The sequence below is a fragment of the Artemia sp. Qi Xiang Cuo genome, chromosome 16 (genome assembly GCF_049724085.1).
Source record: "Artemia sp. Qi Xiang Cuo chromosome 16, ASM4972408v1, whole genome shotgun sequence".
Lineage (NCBI taxonomy): Eukaryota > Metazoa > Arthropoda > Branchiopoda > Anostraca > Artemiidae > Artemia > Artemia sp. Qi Xiang Cuo.
In genome coordinates, this window is record NC_142809.1 from 32,230,512 (window position 1) to 32,253,472 (window position 22,961).

The 22,961-nt window shown below is 37.0% G+C and overlaps 2 protein-coding genes across 3 annotated transcripts in view; both read right to left on the reverse strand.

The window, feature by feature from the left end:
- cert (ceramide transfer protein) overlaps positions 1-22,961 on the reverse strand; it is a 124,746-nt gene that overhangs the window by 98,584 nt on the left and 3,201 nt on the right. For both annotated transcript variants that reach the window (XM_089102155.1, XM_089102154.1), the window contains exons 2-3: positions 10,349-10,576; positions 4,395-4,514 (exon numbers count right to left, since the gene is read on the reverse strand). In XM_089102155.1, coding sequence (XP_088958281.1) covers positions 4,395-4,514; positions 10,349-10,561 — 333 coding nt within the window. In that variant the 5' untranslated portion in view covers positions 10,562-10,576. The remainder of the gene's footprint in view (positions 1-4,394; positions 4,515-10,348; positions 10,577-22,961) is intronic.
- On the reverse strand, positions 19,667-20,059 carry LOC148942799 (uncharacterized). Its single transcript, XM_089102357.1, has one exon. It carries the CDS (start codon positions 20,057-20,059, stop codon positions 19,667-19,669), a length of 393 nt encoding a protein of 130 aa, XP_088958483.1.

The window sequence follows — 22,961 nt, forward strand, 5'->3', positions numbered from 1 at the left end:
TGACCAGACCGGTATCCTTATCTAGGTTCGCTGTTAGTTTTACAGTCAATACAGCCATCTAAACTAAATACCATAAAAAAATGAGGGCTTACTCCTTACAAAAAAGACACACTATCCTCTGTTTATTTTTAGGCGATAAGTCAAAGAGCATTAATAACTTATAAGAGTAAAAACTGCCACGAGTGCCCGATAAAGAATCACCGACGCCATTTAGCTTTGGCGTTTCTTGTGCAATAATCTTGAAAATTAGTGTAATTTCCCAAAATTAGCTTAACAAGAAGTGTCTCATTTTCTGGAAAAAAGCTTAGCAAGAAGTGTCTCATTTTCTGTAAAAAAAAAAAAATCAACTGTGAAGTTTGAAAAAAGATAATGGATATGAACGTCACCACGAGGTTAGGACTTGCAATATGAAACAAAAAGAAGTAAGGAAAAACAGTGTCTAAATTGAAAAAAGAACTTTTACCTATTTTTCAGCTCTTTTCATTTTGATTCAAACTGAAAGGCAATGGTGCTACGAACAGTTAACTTAGTACAGAACAGCTAAAATAATATCCATTTTTATTTCTTCCACTAAAAGCTTATATTTTGTATTTTTTATAAGTTTGACGTAAGCCAAGTTCAGATGAATAGGATTTTTACAGAATCTCATAGCAAAATCCTTAAAGGTCTCTACAAAAGCGGTTCAGGTACAAATAAGCTTTTATAAATCATAAATATACGAATTATGCATAGGGCCAATGCTGAAAGTGTGCCTAGAGATAAACAATTGGGAAAAAAAAAAATCCAAATATAGACTCAGGCTCACTGTTTTTTACCCCGTATAGACTCCCAACTCATAGTAACCAATGTGATAATTTTTTCATAATTGACTTACGAATTGGAAAAACTTGGATCCAATTCATATGTTGAAGTCTCCGTGTTTCAACAGACCATAGCAAATTTTTTCGCACAAATAGGCAACCAAAAATATATTAAGAGTCAACCGAACTCTTAGTTTAAATCGTGAAAAGTGAAGTGGGATCAATTCAAAGAAGAACTAGATATAGCAAACTGCCAAGAGCTGGCTAAGGAAGAAGACATGAATCTCAATCAACTAAAGTTTCTCACATCCTAGAGGGTGCAGATAGATCAGCAACTCCATAAGTGTCAGACCAAATCCTCTTCCTTTCTTTAAAAAAACGGGCAAAAATTGGTGAAATGAAGAATGTGAGAGCTGCGGAAGCCAAGACGAAGGCCAGAAACCAATTCCAGATATATCCTTGTTCTAGTCAATTTTGATGCTAAGAAAAGCTCAATAAACTGCGAAGATTGCATTAAGGATATGAAGGCTATTTGAGACCATCTGTCAACCTTGTACTTGAACATTTCTGTGCAGTTGATCTTCAATGTCATTCGGAGAAGGATGACTTCGTATCAAACCAACATCAGGGTGTTAATTCACGAAACTGTAGATGGTAGGGGGGAGAGGGAGGGAGCAATATATTTTTTAAAATCTAGAGGGAGCAAATTCATTGGTTTTTATTTTTTTTTACGGAAATAAAAAGAAGTATTTTTCAATGAAAATAACAAAAAAGTATTTTCAAAAATTTTGAATGGGAGGGTGAAAAACTACTGGATCCATCCCCGAATTGACACCCTTGATGGACTTAGGCTGACTGCTTAGTGTTGGCCAGAGTCCTCAATTTTATTTCAAGCTGTTAATATGAATGCATATAAAATGCCGAACCTTTTTTTTTTCTTGATGAAGTGTTTGACTTAGAAATTTTTTTATGGTTTTTGCTTTTTTCTTGTTAAAATTTTGCTTACAACTTAAAAAAAACTTCAAGCGTAATATCCTTTCCCCGTTTAAGGAAAACCTTCAAGTATTTTGTCATAGCAACAATATCCCTGAAGGATTTTGTGAAAATCCTATGTGCTTGAACTTACCCCTAATATGTCATTTTAATATTTTGGATAGTATGTGCAGGGGCGGATCCAGGACTTTTTTAGGGGGGGGGGGCAAAATAGCTTTATCCGATAAAAAAGATTTAGGACGGGGCGCAAAATAAGTTGATCCGATGAACTTGCGTTAGGAGCAAGTTTAATTAACGCAAACTTGAGTTAATTAAGTAATTACACTACTATAGACTACACTAGGGGGGGGGGGCGCACCCCCCTCGCCCCCCTGGATCCATCACTGAGTATGTGTTTCCCATATTTTCTAGTTCAGAGAAGAACGAACTTGACTGCTTTAATAGTTCAGTGATTAAATTAGAAATAAAAAAAAAATTAAGAAAAGTCAAGGGTGATATAGAAAGGAGCACAAGTAAACGTACAATAGGCCACATTTAAAAGAAAGAGAAATTGCTTTGCATGAAAAAATGAAATCTAAAATAAACCAAAGTTAAAAATGATCATAAAACCTAAATTTGAAACAACAGAAACTACAAAAATACGAGTTGAACTCTCACCTCACCCCTTAAACCCTATTAAAGACAGGAGTGCCACTTTGTGCCACTTGCAATTTACTGAAAATGTACACAATGTTTTATCAAACCATCAAAAGAATAAAAACTTGAAGTTTTTAGGATGGAAAAAGTTTATTCCTTCAAATAATAATATTTCTGACAACCACTTTAGGGTTACGATTTTCAAAGGACAAGCCACTACTTTTTTCGTTTATCCCCTCACAAACCCATCTAAAGGCTATAGTGCCATTTGCGCTTCATTGAAAAACTTAAACGTTGTAAATAATGCTTGCTTCTTATCACAACTCTGATAAAACAAAAAGTCAATACTAATAAATCTTACGCAGATAAAAACAATATCTTCAAACAAATACATGAACCTTGAGAAGTAACATTATCTTTAACTTGAATCAATTGAATTGCAATGGAATTATTTTTTCCTTTTGCATTATTTAATTTCAAGATTTCAGGTTCTCTTCATTCCAACTCTAAACAAAATGAAAAGTTTCTTCTTTTTAACATTGTCTCTCAATTGATCTATTTACTTGGTATATATTTTTAGGCCTAGAGGAAAACTTGAACTAATGCTAACTTAAAATGTGTTGTTTAATGCTTTGTATTGCTTATATAAATATTCAGAAGTTATGCAGCTTAAACCAACAGAAATTATTACGTATATGAAAGGGGGTTTGCCCCCTCCTCAGCACCTCGCTCTTTACGCTAAAGATTTTTATTGTTTAAAAATAAAAGTTGTGAGACAGAGCCAAAAAATATTTTAGAGTCCTGTCTATGTTCTCAAACAGACAGAATATCATCAACGAAACGAAATCAGAGAGTGTTTCAAGCGAAAACTATTCAAAGAGAATATTCTATAAAATCCATGTAAAAATTAGCGAAATAATACTGTTGTTTGTTTTCCTCTCTTCTAAACCGGCACAAGAAACCTACATGCAATCAGCTTTAAATTTTAGACTGTCAAAACCCCAGAAAAAATGTCGGTTTTTAATTTAGAAATAAAGCTTTAAGGATATTTCAATTTGTAATCAGTGGCTCAAAAGAGATAAAACGTACATTCAAAGTTGGCAGGGTGGGGGGTTGAAGGGATTACTGGCTCAACGACTTTACCTACGGATTTACATTCAGACTGAAAACCCTTACCTTATTCTGACTTGAACAGGATATAACATGTCAACAATTTGTGACATATGTGCTTAACCTGTTTTGAATTTGAATGTCTATGTTGCACAACTAGCCCCAGATTTGTAACCAGCAAACTCTGAAACCCCTCGATTCGATTCCCCGTGAAAAATTTCGGGTAATGGATCTGTAGGGGACAGTTTTAGCCCTTCATTCATACATATTTGAAATCCTAGTATGATTCTGAATTCAACTAATTTTTAGCGATCCACCTTTCTATTAAAGTGAATGTATGAAGCCTCTGTTTTACATGGGTTATTTCCAAGATTTTGGGCCCTTATTCCTAGGGCTGCACTTCATATGTCGCCTCTGGAGGCACATTTTTCGACCTCTAATTCGCTTTGATAAAACCTCCTATCTTAAAGTTTTAATTTGATCCATTTAGGGTTCTGGTGTGCTCGGAGACACTAAGTGCATTGAGTGGGTTGTCACACTGCCCTCTGACTGCTTCTGGTCTTTAAAAGGAGCACTATAGCTTTTAAATTGCAATCAAATGAACCAGCTCCCGAGTTTCTACAACCATCTATTCTATCAAATGACATTGGAAAAAAAAACATATGAGAGACCTATTCTTCTTTACTAATGCATGTCAACACTATTGAGTTAACCATTGTCTCCGTGATTGTTTTTATAAAAACGATTAATTATTTTTATAGAAACGATTAATTTTGGCAATCGTTATTTAACCTTAATTAGTACACTACTAGGACTTAACAAGAATGTCTAGAAAAAACAGATAAATTATCTTGCCTTCTGCATATCAAGCACCTCAAGCCATTGTTGTTTTTGTTCAGCATTTCCAGCTCTTAGATACCAAACACAATCAGGATTGATTATGACATCGAAACGACACTCGTCAAACTTGTGGGGCTGTAATTTTGAGAAATATCATCAGAAGAGTTCTATAAAGATTTTTTCTATAAAAATATTTTTTCTATAATTCTCATATCGTGCTATTCTCATAAAAGCAAAGCAAAACAAAAACCAACGAGCGCATCACTATCACATGAGTAGTTACGGAGCTAATTTGAACAACACTCTTAAGCCCCGAATCAATCAAGCTTTGAATTATGATATATTTGGGGGGGGGGGGGAAGTTGAGGTTTAAACTCCTCCTTCCCCACGTGTTTTTTTAAGTTTAGCTTGACCACAATTTGTTAACATGGGAATAAATTTCTTCTTAAAAATGCACATTTTATTACAACTTTATACATAAGCGTTATTATTTATTGTTTAATTCATTTTACAATACTTAATCAAATAAACACATTTTGGGTAGGGATGTTCCCCATAGTGGTTACAACACAGAACGACTCATCTAAAAGACTCATAACTAGATCTCAAAAATAAATCTAAATTAAAGGTAGCAGAAGTCTCTAAGGAGAAGCCAAATTTTTGTCAATTATTATTATCAATAATGTATACAAGAATAATAATATCTTAATTTGAACTTGTATAATACTACATTTGTACACAAATACGTATTTCGATTATAGCCTACTGTTTACTGAATTTCTACTGATTTACTTTGGAGAAAGTTCTGAAGAACAAGAATGCCATAGGTGACGTCAAAACTGTATTACCTTCGAAGATAAAGACGTGGTTCGGAATAAAAAACATGCTCCACTTAACAGTTTGTCAATACGAGGTTCCAATTTGAACTTGAGTCGCCAGTAGAAAACATAAGCTTCTCCAACAATAAAGTGCCTTTTTTAATTTTTGGGGGGAGGGCACCCATGAATAATGGACTTCCCCATCGTTATTTTTCGCCTTCCATTCCTGTAATTAGTGCAACCTTGGACTTCCTGGGGAGAGGGGCACGAACCAAAACCCATCCCCTGGATTCGCCCCCTCAGCACAAATATTATTGTAATGTCCCCACAACCAATGAACACGGTACGACAGTATAATTAGATATATTTAGAACCCAAAAGTACATTATTATCAAACTAGCTGAAAATACATTTGAAGTCTGAGAATTTTACCAAAAAAATATCTCAGTACCTGCTCATTTTTTTGGAATAGTCAAAATAATCATCATTTGGATTGGGATATTCCAAAAGTAGATCTTTAACAACAAAATGCACCATGGATGGATTCAAGCACTAAAAAGGGTAAATGGGAAGGTTTAAACCCTAGTATTTCATTCGCTTTACCTTGTGGTTTGTGAGGCCTCAACAGACCATGCGTTTATTTATATTGATCAGACAAACCAATTTATAATGGATATATTCGCAAAACTTCAAAGGGAAATGCTAATGCTAGGGATGAACCAGAAGTAGTCAAGAACTAAACCATATATTCAAATGCAAGATATGTTATAAGATCAAACCTTAAACCAAAGGATTATGTGAAACCTACTGTTTTGCCATCAACACGTGTAATTAGCCCAAGACATATGCATCAGTAAACCCTAGATGCTATGATGCGTGTTAGAACCTATGGCGTAGAAAGTGCATTTTTTACCTTCAAATGCACTCTAAAATGAAGAAATCCAAAGTGGAATATTGCCTGGTCAAAAAGCTCATCTTGACAGGATAGCTGATAGTATTTGATAGGTGAAGCTTACAATCTAAAACAAAGAATTCTGATTAATTCAGTTATAGAATATAAGGTTCAGGACCCTAAACATTACATTTCGTGGTGATTGGTAAAAATATAGTTTGACTTAAGTGTATGATATGTTGTGGTGGATTAAAAAAGGTCACCCAAATCATAAAAGCTGATGAAATAACAAAATCCAAGTTCCTGAAAAAAGTAGAGGAGTCTGAACTACTTGGCAATGTAACAGAGAAAGTTGGTTACAATTGAAAAACTTGGTAGGTGATCAATTCCCCTATCACGCCGTCGTCTCCACCTTCTTTTGTCTCTCCAAATTTGGCGGTTGATGACTCCATTGGCCAGAGTAAACTGAAAGTTCAAGAAGCAATTACTTCTTATTTTGCTATTGCTGAGAGATCAACTGCTTCTTCAGTCAGTTCCTCTCCCTCTAAACCCCGTTTCATATCGCTCCTTTATCCATTTTGTCTGAAGCCAATGGCCATGGAACCAGTTTCTGAGGTAAGCTGGAATAGTTGATGCATTAAACGGTTCAATATCTTAATTTAGACCTTAGATCCTCCAGAGTCAGAAATGGCACATAGAGGGTCTAAGAAGCCTTGCCAGACATCACGAAGCTGAGCTGCAGCCCTGACGTCCTCTCGCTGCGGTTCAAGAGACACCTCCCCTCTACTCAGATCCCGGTCATACTGGCGTCGTGAATTGTGTCCTGGTTAACCTCCTTTGCACCTCACTTCAGGGCGCCACTCTTAAACTGCACATATAAGCCGATCCTCTGCAATGCGAAGGACGTGTCCAAGGTACGTCCATCTTATACGTTTCAAAAGGCCATAAGCTAATGACTGACCGGTTCGCCGTTGAACTTCTACGTTGGTGGCTTTTTCCTGGTATGATATGTTCAGGAGTCTTCTGAGGCACATGTTTTCAAAGGCTAAGGCACGTTTCTCCAGTTGAAAGTTTAGCTTCCAGCATTCGCTTGAATAGAGGAGAACTGACATCACATAGCTATTCATGAGGCGTAGGTTAAAACGCAAGAGTATTTCCTACTGCGCCAAATGGATTTTAAATTATCAAAAGCCTATATTGATGATCGAATCCTCTTCTTGATTTTGTTCGCTATTTCACCATTATACTCAATCCAACTCCTGAGGTACTTAAATTCATTTACCTGTTCAATTACTTTATCTTTGCATTCCAGTACCATGCTATTTGTTATATTGCTATTCACTGTGAGTCCTAATTTCTCGGCCTTTCCATCTATGGCGTCGAGTAGCAGCTGCAGTCTCTGTTTCGCTTCTTCGAGAAGAACTCGAAGAACTTCTTATTTTATACTCACTAAGGTAGTTGAATTCGTTTTCCTTCGATTCTTTTGCGTCATACGAGGCTTATAAATCTGTCTTTTAAAAATGGACTTGTCCCATGGTCACTTAAGGAAGCTCGACTCGTCATAAAATTTTTCAAAAGGCTATGGTTTCCCCTCTACTAGTCTTTTTTTCAAGAAAGACTTCTTTCATGATTTTCCGCCTGGGTTCCGAGCCAAGCGTTCCATTCTTTACAACTCTGTTGTATTTTCTACATTTGTCTCTTGATTCAGGTCTGATTCTTAGTACTATATTTTTGTATGTCAATAGGCTTTGAATCTATGACTCCCCACATTCTTATTTCTGAATTACCATGCTTTGGTATAAGAAGGAATGCTCCCATCCGTTTCTCCAATTTGTCTGGAAGAGTGATTTTCGTATATCCTCTTTTCCACTTACCATTTGAAGTTGAGCTCGGTGTCCCGCAAGGTTCAGTTCCGGGGCCGGTTCTGTTTTTGATTTACGTATGCTAATGATCTTACTTTTGCAGTGAAAGACCAAAAGCCATCAGTTTATTGTGACATATATCACCCCAAACCAATCCATGCCAAAAAAAATGTAGACCGTCTACTGCAGACCATCTACTGTAGACCGTCTATTGGACGAGGAAATTGTAGTTGCTTTCACTGACGACAACATTATTGGTACTGCTACACGACCCGAGTATAAGATCTGTGTCACATTGCTTATAGTAATGGACGAACCACCTAGTAAGAAAAAACATAGCCTAAAACTCCTAAAAACAGCATATGGTCGAAAAAAGAAGTGCACCACTGAATCGCCTTGGCCGAATACCCTGTATCGGGAACTTGGCTCGAACATCAAGAAAAATCCCTTGGCTTGAACAACAAGGCGAATCACTTTTTCGAATGGGGTTCACCATCAATTTCATCTTCTTTCTCCACATATAGCGGACACTGGAATATCATAGAGAGCTGTTAATGGCTCATATTAAAGGAAATTGCTACAAATAATAAAAGACTATGTAAGCATGCCAGGGTTAGCTGGAAGACCTCCAGTGGTCGGCCCACATGAAGATATATTCAGAACTCGGTGTCCCTCAATGTAAGGTGTGTACAATAAGAAATACCGTGAATAAGCTCTGAAGATTGCCAGAGAAATTGGCTTATAAGACAACATTCACCAAGGTGTTTATTGCATGATCGGTGGGCCAATATACGCGACCCTGTCTGAATGCTGTCGAGATTTGGCATTAAAGCTATAGAAATGTCGCAGTACTGGAATTGGTTACAGCTCACCATTGCAATATGTCTGTTTTCATTTTCAGCCTTTATCCAAATAAATGCGCAATGGACACTGATTCTCAATATTCACCTAATCATGAAGAAGTTATTGCAGCTCGTCAAAGAAGAGAGTCTGAATTGATGGTTTTCGTGGAGACAATTGTATTTCAAATAAACGAAGACTTGCAATCATTGCCGTTGGAAAATAATAAATGTTAATGATAATAATGTCATTGAATTCTTGACTGAAGCTATAATGGAAACGTGTGAGGTATTTCAGTAGTAGTGAAGGTAGTATTCTAGGCCAGTTTTAAGTAACGTATTAAACAGGGTTGCACTCTATCACTGCCTTCGTTTTCTGTATTAATGATATTAATGAGTTTTAAAAGAAAGTAGCGTGTAAATTTAAAATTATTCAACATAAATACCTATTTTTTGTTATTTTTAAACTTATTAAATCCTTTATTCTGATGATTCTATACCTCAGAGTCCTGGTCTGCAGAGAAGTTAAAGAAGTAGGATTTGTTCTCTTTTTTTTGGGGGGGGGGGGGCTATAGTCCAATTTTGCTTCCAAACATACAAGTACGATTAATAATGTTTAATCTTTAAGATGATAGTCTTCTACAAGTCTTTAAGACTATATGTTTATTGCGAAGACAAGTTTATGGGTGTTTCAAAAAATAGCCTGGAACCACTCAAAAATGGCGTCGAGTCAGAAAGAAAACTCAACTATTGGAGTCACTATAACCAAAAACCCCATACAGGAAAATTAGTCTCCTATCATGAGAAGTAAAGAAAATTACTTTTTCATATGGAAAGCAGCAAATTCACTCAAATATGACATCACACTCGAGAAAAGCAACTTTTTCGCATGGAAAGCAGTCACATATCCCAGTTCTTCTTTAACAGGAGTAATTATACCCAACCAGTAGTCATAGAATTTCGGGTGAGGCCTATTTGAAACGAAATTTCCGAATTGAGTGCCCTTTGTAAGTACTTTACTAGGTTGCCTCTGACGCCGCAACCACAATATCTAATGTGTATATCACACACAGGGAAAAGTCTTCAGCTTTTATTAGATGGAACTTAGAAGAGAAACAAACCAAAGGGAATCAAGCAGCGAAGTCACTCAAATATAACATCATACCCCAGAAAAGCAACTTTTCAAAAGATACGTTTTTATCATCTGTTGTCGTTTGATTTATCATCTTGTTTAAGAAGATGGAGTTTTTGTAAAAAATTTAGTTATTTTGAATATATTATCTTTCGTTGCTTACAAAAGTACGGTAGACATAACAATTAGCTTTCAAATAAGACCTTAAACATCCCTCTATGACCGGTTTTTGATCTGGCCCTTGGTGAATTGCCAAAATAAACAATTGTAACAAACCTATCATTAAGGTTTATTCACTTACATCCTTCTTTCAAAATTTTTCCATCACTTCTATATTTGTATTTAAAAAACCGCTTAAGCAACGGTCAGAAAAATTAAATCACCCCTCCCACCGAAATTTGTTGGTGGATCCAGTCCTAGTCATACCTGTATTTGTGCTTTTTGTATGCTCACTGATCCTCTGCAGCCAAACTCGGTGTCTAATTCTGATTTAAAATATGATAATATTCCCCTATCAAGGACAATATATCTGTTTTGCCAACCATGGATATAGTTTGTCCATTTGCATAGAGTTCCTTTAAATTCAGATGGTGGGAGCTCAATTGCCATAACCTCCTCTTCATCACTGCTTGAGTCCATTTGAATGAGAACAAACTAAAAGGGAAACAACATACTGTAATCTAAAATAAAGACATTGAGTTTAAATGACTAACAAAGAAAAAAAATCCAGGGGCCCAAGTTACAAAGAGGGCCAATACAAGTATACTCTTAAGGGCCAGACACACAAAGCATTTTTCGGCACTGATTTCAGCAGCTCAGTGGGCAACCGATACTAGTGCAAAACTATGCCCTTTGCGCGAGATTTTCAAAAGTAAACATTATGGACACCAATTGTAAACTTTAGTTGAAGTAGGTCTTTCCGGGTTAAACCTATAAGCTAAATTCTAAGGATCTGTCAAAAAGTCCATTTCCTAAATGAAGCCCATTTCCTTGACGACTATATTAGTTCTGAGCATTTGCTATAATTCATATAAGTTGACAGACTAAAATAGGGCAGTTCTGTCAAATGTCCTGATGTGTATCTGCATGTTGTGCTGAATATAAGTTACCAGCTTAGATTACTTGAACCAGTTCGAATTCTTCTCCTGTCCTCGTCAAACCTCACAAAATGGGTCAGCGGTTTTTGCCGGAGAGGATTACAGTTCTTACCATTTCAACCTATGTTTGCTACATATCAAGTTAACATTTTCTTTTGAGGCCCATCACCTACATTGTCGTCGTAAGTTGCATAACCTTTCAATTTTGGTAAAATTCATCTTTGTCAACTGTAATTGTGGCGTAGACTATCCGCTGAAAGCGGTTTCGGCTCGTGCACAATTGTGTTATTGATATGTGCTAAAAAAAATTTCATCGTTTGACGTCGAAAGGTGAGAATTGTTGTTGTTTGCATCTTCAAGGATTCCAGTTCCAGGTTCCAGCTTCAGTTCCAGGTTCGCGCTCCAGATTCCAGTTTTTGAAAACAAAGTGAAGAACGTCGAAGGACAATTTACGAAAGTAAGTCATGCATTTTAAGTTCGCACGCGAGTAGGAAATCTGTTAGGAGTGTTGAATAACGATTTTGCCTTGTTTTTACAGCTTTGACTTAATTAATTTGTTTTACGATTGCCACAAAATCGTGTCGATCGGCCTGTGGCGGTTTAGTAGGTTTTTTTGATAGTATAGGCCTGGATTGTTTTATTGAAGGCTCGAGACAAAATATTAAAATATATTTATTAGAATACCATAATGGTTATGATTCTGTTTATGAAGCGCATAAGAAAGCACAGCGTTTTGAAGCTATTGAAAACGCAATTGGTGAAAAAAAGCAGGATTTTTTTCAGCAACCGTAGATGCTGAAATTCGTTGGACAGAACAGAACGAAGGACTCCGTCAGAACTAGTCTGACGTAAAACGTGACCAGGGGGAGAGGTAGATTTTTTTAGTACAGGATGTAGGGGTCAGATTAGGAATTTAGGCAGACATTTTAGGATAAAAAAATATGACGAGAAATTGAGACATTGTAATAAGGCACTGAGCTAGAGGGGTGTATTATCAAGAATGATGAGAAATTTATTATAAGGCAATGACGTAGTGAGGCGTTGTGTCGAGAAAGATGAGGCTGGTGAAGAGGCGAACTATGGTTGACCAAAGGACCAGATGAATGATAATTTATTAGGCATTGATGTAGTGAGGCGTTGTGTCGAGAGATGAGGCTGATGAATGGGCGGACTGCGGTCAACCGAGGGACCTGGTGTTGTTAACGGGTTCAGAGGATCCTGGGAAAGGAAGGTTTGAGCTGTTAACAGGTTCAGAGGATCCTGGGAAAGGAATGTCTGAGCTCCGAAGGGCGAAGAGAGAGGTAGGTGGTGGAGTACCAAACCTCGAAAACCCTGCAGGTTTTATGCCATGGACATTAAGAGATGAAAGGCCGGAAAAGAGTTCCGGGCCAGGGAAAATAATAGACGACCGGGTGGAAAAGAGTTCTGTGCCAGGGAAAATAATAGACGACAGGGCGGAAAAGAGTTCCGTGCAAGGGAAAATAATAGACGACAGGGCGGAAAAGAGTTCCGTGCCAGGGAAAATATTAGACGACAGGGTGGAAAAGAGTTCCGTGCCAGGGAAAATAATAGATAATGATTTTGCGTCTTGGCTGTTAAATATTTTTGACGGCCTGTTTCTAAATGAAAGTGTTCTTTATTGTTATCCGCTAGGAGGCGTTGGCAAGGACAAAGGGATCTTTAGAACAGCTAGATTAGTCTTGCCAAGTGTCCTAGTAGATATAGTTTTCTAAATTCTGGGAAGGATCTAACTTCATTGGGACAACAAAGTGAGGTTTATCAGATCCCATGTACTTGCGGAAGCTCATAAGTGGGACGTACTAACCAGAGTTTGGAAATGAGATTATTACAACACAAAGATTCTTTTTCTTTGTCTTTAAAGCAAGATTCTAAGTCTGAAGATTTTACTTCAGCCCTTTCAGAACATATCTTCAATTTTTCAGACCATTTTACTTTGTTCAAGAATGTCTCATTGATTTCTAGGGATCGGGATTTAAAGCCAAATTTTTGTGAAACTCTTGAAATAAAGAAAATATTGTACGCGAGTATTGCTTTGAATCAGGATACAGGTTAATTTGGGCTGATCTCTATCAATGATAATTAATTAAAACTGACAGAGCAAAGTTCAATTCACCCAATGTAGTTGATCTCTGTCCAAATGTTATATCATTGAACGCTATTGAACCGAATCCAAGAAGGTCAAAGAGAATAGCTTCCGCCTTTGCTTTGAAAAGAATTAGAGATTTAAACAATATGTAGTGTTATTTGATTTAGTACATAAACTTTTGTTTTAAATTGTTTTAGCTTAGTTTTACTACGGATGACGGCCACTTTATATTTGACCTAAATATCTGGTATTTTTGTGAATTTTTATCACTGTTATCATCATCACTGTCTATTAAAAGGATTTTTTCCCTATTTGAACTTTTATTTATCGTCATGGAAAGGCAGTGTGGTCTCTGAAATTATCTAGAGGACCGGGGTATTCCGGTCCTCTTTTGAGGGGAAATTCGTAGATTTTACCGAATCGCTACCTAATTTCTGCCAAATTTTCTGCAGAGGTCAGGAATTTGAAAAATTTCTACCAAAATTTTCACCTTTGGCGAAAATATTACCAAATGCCAGAAAATTTGGGGAGGGGGCACACCCCCCTTGGGACGCCCCTGTATAAAGTTAATCAAGTTTAATGTTACACATCAAACGTTAAGAACCTGAGAAAATTTACCTGATTTTCAGAAAATAGGGAAAATATCCCTAAAAAGCAAGTAATCTCAATGAAAATCACACCATTCAGCATATTAGAGAACCATACAGACGAGATTTTTAGCTCATATCTAGAGAAATGTGGAATTTTGCATTTCTTTTTTCAAAGAGGAAAGATGACAGACGCGTGTTTATTTATTTTTCTTCCCATGGATGATCGTACCGAACCGATGGCCCTAAAAGATCAGAAGAATGCTCATTCAAATGGAGATTAAAAATTTTTGTGACTAAAATACTATGCCACGGGAGAGTGACGTTTTCTGCCCGTTTGTGGCACCAAACTAAGTTTTTGCCCCATGAATGACCAATTTACTATTGATTAAAAATGCTGAGATAGCCAATTGATTGATAACTTTACTTTTATTTAGAAAACTTCTTTTACGGAAAGTTTCTATTTTAATAGAAAATTGTCCTGTATATTAGAACTGATTTGAATGTGAAGGTTAGGGATGATTTGTCTGTTAATAAAGAGATGATTTTTGAGTGTTTTGTTACGGAGGTTGATAAGAATGGTGGCCCATTTTTTATTGCTGTTTGTTACCGCCCCCCTTCAGCTAGTGTAGATTGTTTTTTAGAATTATTAGAGCAACAAATGGACCTTCTAACTCGTAAGAACATGCCGTGTTTTGTGTGTGGAGATTTTAACATTGATTTGAAATTGTTAGCATCTAATTTAAAAGCCCGGAATTTTTTGAATATAATGTTAGGTTATGGGATGCATCCTGCTGTAAATATTTGTACTAGAGTGACGGAGTCATCTTCATCTCTAATTGATAATGTATTTTTGAATGTTCCCCATGATTCGTCGAGTGTTGTGTTAAAAGATGTTTCGGATCACTTTAGTTTGGCTATATTAGTTCCGGGTATATTTAAGAATATTAATATTGATTGTGATGCTCGCACTAAGCCTAAGAAATTATTTGTTGATTCAAATACTATTTCAAGATTTAAGCTTAGGATAGAACAGTTAGACTTTAAATTTTTACAAGAAGAATTAGATTTAAATTTGAAGTTTGACCTTTGGTATGGTAAGATTAAGGATACGTTTTTGGAATGTTGTTAAGTGTCAGGAATACAGAAGAGAAGGGTGTCTCCAAATAAACCTTGGATTACAAAGAGTTTGTTACAGTCAATTAATAGAAGACGTTTTTTATATAAGTTGTCAACAAGGAGCAATGATCCTCATGATAAAGTAATATATAGAGTTTATAATAGTAGGTTAAATGCTGCACTCCGACTGGCTATGGTAGAATATTATAAGGTTAAATTAAAAAAAGTTGAGGGTAACCCGAGTAAGACTTGGACATTGATTAAGTCGGTGACTTGCCCTGGTAGCGTCTTGATCCGTCCAGATAATATAGGAATGAATAATAATGTTGCAGATGAGATGTGTAATCACTTCGCTACTATTGGGCAGCGTGTGTCATCATCGGTGCCAGTATTTGATCAAGATGGAGATTTTCGTCAGTTCCTACCTGAAGATTGTGATGTTTCTGCGTACCTTAAATCTGTAACTATTAATGAATTATTTGATGTTAAAAATAATATAAAAAATTGGTGCATCAGGAGGCGATTTTATTTCGTTGAAGGTTTTGAAGGCGATATTACCTGTTATATCTAGTCATTTTTTAGGACTGATAAATAATTGTTTAAAAGCTGGAATATTTCCCGATTGTCTAAAGTGTGCGAATGTTATCCCGATATTTAAAGGAGGGGATAAGAAATGTTTTAGTGATTATAGACCGATTTCTTTACTGCCATTTATTTCTAGAGTGTTTGAAAAGTTGATTCATAGTAGGATGGTAAGTTTTTTCAAAAAAAGACAATTTTTTAGTTCTAGTCAGTTTGGGTTTAGGAGTCATCATTCTACAGAGCATGGAGTTTTGTTTTTAACAACTTTTATTAATGATGCTTTAGACAAGGGTCTGAAGATAGCTTCGATATTTTTGGATATTACTAAAGCATTTGACTCTGTTGATCATGATATACTAGTTCAAAAGCTATATAGCAGTGGTATACGTGGTGATTTTTTAAATATGATAGTTAGTTTTCTTAGTGGAAGGACTCAGTATGTCGCGATGGGTGGAGTTACATCTAAAATTGAATATATTTCGATTGGAGTACCCCAGGGTTCCGTTTTGGGCCCTTTGTTGTTTTTGGTTTATATTAATGACCTTTGTAGAGCTTCAAGTAATGTGTCTTGTTCTTCAGACCTTGATACTTACGGTACTAAAGGAATTCTACCATGTTTTGCTGATGATGCCCATTTCACTTTAGCTGCTAGAACTGAAAATGAGTTGATGACTATATTGGAACAAAGTATTTCTTCAATTGAAAAGTGGATGCGAGTAAATAAATTGAAACTGAATCACAGTAAGTAGAATTTTTGATTTATGGTAGAATTACTGGAAATTATCAATGGATTAATAGTATAGAAGTAGGTCACCATACTATTGTAAGATCTACTAGTACTAGATACCTCGGTGTTATAATTGATGAAAGCCTTAGTTTTAAAGACCATATTGCATCTGTTAACAGCAAATTGTCTAGTAATATTGGTATTATGCGTAAACTTAGGTATCTTTTTCCGTGTGATATTCTGAGAATGTTGTATTTTTCTATGGTTCACCCATATCTCATTTACTGTTGTATGGTTTGGTCGAAAACATTCGTAACTCACCTCCATCCGCTCTGCGTAACACAGAATATGGCAATTAGAGTTCTTTATGGTAATCAAATTGACCTATCTGTATCGGTGAGGCATCTTTCCCGCAAGTATAAAATTCTACCGTTGGCAGGAATATGTGTATTCTATAATGCTCTGTTTATGTTTAAATATTTAGCATCGGAGTTACCATCATGTTTTTCAGGAATGTTTAGTCTTGCGTCTACTATTCACGATCTTCTCAGTTGTTGCGAAGACCAGCTATGGTCACGTCTAGGTCTAGCTTTTCAATTCGCCATGTTGTTCCGTTAGTTTGGGAGAGTTTGCCAAAGGATTTGAGGAATGTTGGGAGTTTGCAGGATTTTTCGTAAGTCGTTAAAGAACCATTGTTTTGATGTGTATATTTTGAATGGATTATTCCACGCCCCTTAAGTTTTGTTTTTGAGGAGGGTTTAGTTGCAGCTGAATATGATTATAATTATTATAATTTTGTTGGGTGTTGTTTGGAGGTTCGTTGGTTTTCGGGTCCGGTAAGTTGAGCTCTAATTATGTTGTTTTTTTTTGTTTTTTTTCTATTTCTTGTTTTTTTTTTCTCTCTTTTTTTTGGTTTCTTTGTTTTTTTTTATTTATTAGGAGGGTTTTCTCCCGCACAAGCATTGCTTCAGGGAATCGATGATTTATATATTTTTTTTTTTTTAAATAAACCCATTGTTCCTGTTACTGTTAATTAATTTTGTTCGTTTTTGATAGTCAAGGTTTGTTATTGGTTTATATAATGAACATTTCTGCAGTTTTTCATGACTTCGGCTTAAGAATTACAATATTCCACTCTTATTTATTAGCTGTAATTAGTGTCTTCTTATTTATTTTGACATCACCCTCAACATTCCGTGAAAGTTTCAACTAAATCCCATTAGCTCTTTTTGAGATATTGTAGATATACCTTCTTGACCGCCAGTCTGCACAGAGGGTCTTTTAATTGAGTTCGACATTCCCTTAAACATTCTCTGAAAGTTTCAACTTAACACCCTTAACTACTCCTCAAATATTGTGCGCACCATTCTAACATGTTGGATGTACATAGTAACTTTTGATTTAGTTCAACACCCCTTAAAAGTTTCAAATAAATACCATTAGTTAATCCTGAGATATTGCAGATATACCTTTTTGACAATCAGGATGCAGATATTCTTTCATCTTTCATACATAATTATAATACCTTTCAGCAAGGAGAAAAGTATTATGATTGTGCTCAACATCCTCCTTAACATTCTCTGAAAGTTTCAACTTAACACCCACAACTATTTCTGAGATGTTACAGACAAGCCATTTTGACAACCAGGATGCATACAGTGTCTTTTAAGTTAGTTCAACATCCCAATCAACATATCCTGAAAGTTATAATTTTAAAGTTATATAATAATTTTAGCTGTTCCTGAGATTTTGTAGCTATGCCCATAGACAACTGGAGTACACATAATGTCTTTAAGTTCAACATCCCCCTCAATATTCTCTGACTGTTTCAATTTGATACCATTTCCTAACTGTTCTTGAAATACTAAAGATATGTGGTTTTGACAACTCAGATGCATATAATTTCTTTTGGTTTTCTTCGGCATCCCCCTTAGCATTCCATGGAAGTTTCAACTTAATACCTAAGTCTGTTCCTGAGACCAATATAAATATGCCCAGATGTGCTTGTTGATAACTTGGATACACCTAGTGTTTTTTGATTTAGTACAACATCTCCCTTAATATTCACTGAAATTTTCAAATTAACAACCTAAACCATTTACAAGATATTACAGACAAGTCCTTTGACCACATGGATGCACTATGCCATTTTCACAAGCAGTGTGTAATTAATATTTTTGATTTAGCTCAGAGAAGAATGACACATTGTGGATGCAGTTTGGTTTTACTGTGGTTTAAATAATGTGGTAGGCCTACTTATGTAGCAAGCAAGTCAGGTCAATGCTCATACAAGCTGGGCCCAGCTCATAAGTATTTGAGGACTCTGGGACACAATACAGATGATGCATTCCAGAGTACCTTGAACCAAATGTCCCAGAGTACCCTCTATGCACTGTTCTAGAAAAGATTGCCTCTCTACAAGCAGATGGTGAACAATAAAATTGAAGAATATACCAACGTAAAGATGTGAAGTTAATCAATTCCAACTGAGGTTACCTTAAAGAACTTCAAAATCTTGCCTTGATTTTGTTTTCAAAATATACAGAAAAGCTTCACACCTCAAAACTCCAAAGAAAATTTCATCTAAGAGACACCATTTTTTTGTCCACAGTTTCAGCAACAGATTGCCAACACAATGCATCTAGACAATTTTGTTTTATCCCATACTTCCTGTCAGAAGTACATGTGTCTCAGCACACACACTTCCCCCCTATACCCTAGGGCTAAATCAGGTATTATAGGTAGGGGACGTAGTAAAACTAGGAGTAACTCTGAAGATCTATTAAATTAAACAGAAAGATCTATAGGAGAGTTGGACAGTATGACACAATTTTACTTGTTTGATTTTTATTTTCATAAAATTTATTTGTGTTACCAAACTTCTGGTGGCATAAACTGAGCTCCCTGTAGAATCTTACTGAGTTGTTTCCAGAGTTTTGGGGTTTACTGTTTTTCAAAAGAGTAGTAGCCTTAATTTTGGACACAGTTTGAGAGTGATACTACCCAACAGTAGAGGCTAGTATGAACCAAACTGAGTTCTATACAACTTATCTATCTTTGCAATTTTCTTATTATTCTCATTCAAAAACTTAGATTACACCAAAGTAAAAAAACTTGGACTATCCTCAGTTGTAGGTACTTAGATCAAAAGCAAATGAAAGCTACCCAGCTTGGTGACTGGTTCCACCACAAATGGTTGGGCAAGGTAGAACAAGTTCAACATCTTTTTTTTATGAACAATGCCAACTTGCCACTGTTTACAAATCTGCTAGAATATTCTTTTAAGAGCTCAATTTCTACATCTTCCTCGCCATCACTGACTTTGCATTCACTTGTTTAGAACAGGAACTACTCTGGCAATAAAATACTCGGCTGACTTTCCCTCTAGCGAGGACCACTTTGCCAATATATAATCACCTTACCTTAATCACCTTAATCCATTTGAGAGCTTTAAGGTCCTCCGGACATTTAGTGCTCTTGAGTCGACGACTCCTAATTGAACCTCCACTGCCTCTTCTCCCACTCCTAGTCAAGGTGGCATTTGAATGACTGGATGGAGGGAGCGCTGACAGTTGAGTCTTTCAATTGATTCCAAAGGTTTATGACTCTTCTTGAGAAGTACATTTGACGGGTTCTCGATCGGGAGCTTAACTTTGGCAGCTTCTTGGAGTGTCCTCTTGTGTAATGATGGCTTGTGCTATGACTGCTGCTAACGATGGTAGAGTTTTCTTTTCGAAGTTTGTAAGTAAGCATCATATCGCTACGCCTGTACCTGTAGACGAGGGTCGATAGCTTAAGGTGCTTGAGGTGGTTCTCAGATGAAGTTGATTTTAGGCTTTTCATGCACTTTGTTGCTCGCCTCTTAACATTTTCGATGAGCTTTACATCTTGCCGATGAGATGGACCTGCAAAGCACATGCCAAAATCAAAATGGGGTCTGACGAGAGCTTTATACAGTTTTATGAGTATTGTTGCCTCTCGGCTACTAATGGTCCGTTTTAATAGGCCAAGGCTGGAATTTGCACGGGAAACAACATGCTGAACGTGGCTGTGGAACTTCAACTTGTCGTCGATGATGCCACCAAGGTCCCTTTCTCTTCTCTATTCTCTAGATGCTCCCTTGTTTTTGTGAAGTGATTGTAAATTGAGTAGGTAGACATTGGTTTGTTAGGTCCAAGGTGCAAAATAAAGCATTTGATTGTATTGAATTGAAGGAGCCAGTCTTGAGTCCAATCCTGTAGACTGTCTACGTCCCGTTGAATGGTCAGTGGATTTGCAGTGCCAAACAGCTTGGCATCATCAGCGAACAAATGCATATTATTATCTACATGAAAGAAAATGTTGTTGATGTACATCAAGAAAAGGGTTGGGCCTAGTGCAGTTCCCTGTGGTACCCCGCTCATTACCAGGGCCTCACTGGAGTAGATTGGCTGGCCACCCAACTGGAATAAGCGGACTTTCTGCTTGCGGTTGGTGAGGAAATTCATTAGCCAGTCTATCACAGCTGAATTGATGCCGGAGGCAGATAATTTGGAGCGCAATCGAATGTGCGGTACCTTGTCGAAAGCCTTGGCGAAGTCCAGCAGCAGTAGGTCGACTGGATGTCCTTGGTCAATCAGATGTGTAATTTATTCATATGATTCCAATAGGTTCATTTCGATTGATTTTCCTGACTGGAATCCTTGCTGCTTTGGCGACAAGATCTTGTTTGTGGTTAAATTTTCGAGAATTGAATCATTGACTATGCGTTCAAGTATCTTAACAACAGCTGAAGTTAGGCTAATAGGTCGATAATTCTCAGATTTAGTGCAATCACCTTTTTTGAATACCGGCGTTATGTTGGCTACTTTCCAGTCTGCTGGTAGCTCTCTAGAGATAAGTAACGTCTGGAAGATTCTCGTGAGGGGCTCTTCTATCACTTCTGCAGTTTCTTTTAATAGTCTGGGATGTATATTATCGGGCCCTGGCGACTTGTTAGCATCTAATTTCAGTAAACGTTTAAGTACATGTGTAGACGATATCGTGGTGCTCTCCATTGGGGCTTTTACATCGTATTTTGGTGGGGAAGGTAAAGGGCCATTTGGTTCAGTGGTGAAAACTGAGACATATTGCAGGTTCAGTAAGTCAGCAAGCTTGTTAGTGTCTGTAGTTTCTTCACCTCGCTCTGTTATCAGTTTTTAGATACACTGTCTATTGTGGTCTTGTCTAGAGACATACCGCCAAAACTTCTTTGGGTTTGTCTTGGCTTCATCACAAAGTTTGGATTCAAAGCTCTTGTAGAAGGCCCGCATAAAGTTTTTAAGCTTGTTCTGGCTTTTGGAATATCTCTGTCTATTTTCAGGGGAGTGGTGTTTTTTTATATATCTTCCATTGTCTGCTTTGACAGTTGATTTCCCTCTTAATCTCTTTTGTCATTATCGGAAGTGTTCTTGGTTTGGGGATGAGCTTGCTTGAGGTGTACTGATTTGCTTTGCTTATCAGTAATTCTTTGAAGCACTGCCATTGCTGTTCTAGAGAACCAGATAAGAAGTCATCCCATCTGATGTTGTTGAGATCCATTCTAATCTTCTCATAGTTAATAAAGGTCTTCTTGATGTAGCGATTCGTTACTTAGAGAAATGTTGTTCTAATGTCTATGGTGACATGATCACTCTTTCCGATTGGGGGCATGTAAAAGGTAGAGAGGAGAGCTTCTGGTCTGCTGAGAAATACCAGGTCGAGAAGGTTTGGTTGCTGTCCCTCCCTAAAACGCGTCGGCTGGTCGACAATTTGGTCGACAATGACATGATAATGTCATGAATAATGTCAATGATTGGGCTCATAGGACCAGATGAGACATAGGGAAACTGGTCTTTCCAGGTGATGTTAGGCAGGTTGAAGTCACCTACAATTAGAAGATCGGCTTGGTGGGTGTCTGCAATCTTGCAAATGAGCTCTGCTAATTTCCCACCTGTTTCCTCTGGTGACGATGCCGACGGACTTCCATATATACAGCTAACTCTGACAGAATGGTTGTCTTTAGTCCCTGGAACTGAAATATCAAAGGAAATGGTTTCCGCATAGGGGCATCCAGTGAAGTAGTCATTTGGGGTGATGGTGTAAGAGAATTTAACCAGTGCAAGTGTTGCACAGCGGCAATAATTATATGACAGGTTTGATACTAGTATGGTAGCCTTGCAGGCTAACATGTGAATTTAGGAGCTGGTTTGTTGAATTCTTGGGACACACCTCGGTAAGGAGTAAAATATCATAATCGTTTGCATAAATCAAAGATTTCAGCTCATTGATTTTGCTTGGAAGTTGGTCAACGTTTGTTATTAGAGCGGAGAAATCTTGACTTACTTGCTGCTTTTTTTGGTTGAGTACATGCTTACGGCAGTGATTCACGTTGAGGACCGGCTTGTCCAGAATAGATATGGAAGAGCTGGAGGATCTGCTATCATCTGATTGGTTGAGACTTGCAATTGCAAAGGACATGTAGGATGATGACTTAAAAAGTTCATAGGCACTAACTGGTGACACAAATACTTCTGGGTCATTATTTACACTATGTACAGGGCTGGTAGCTGGGGTATCTAATAGTTCATGGGCTGGTAAGGGTGGCTCCCACCTGGACCAATTGAGTTTTTTGGAACAATTTTTCCACAGTGGATAGCCAAATTTTGCTCACCTAGCTTAATCCGATGTCTGAGTTCAGCAGATAAGGCTTTCCTTTTCTCCCGATCTTCCTGGGATGCATCTGCCCTGAACTGGATATCCTGGCGAAGCTTGTAAGATTTTTGTAGAATGCGTCTTTTCAAGTTTAGGTTTGGGACAGAGA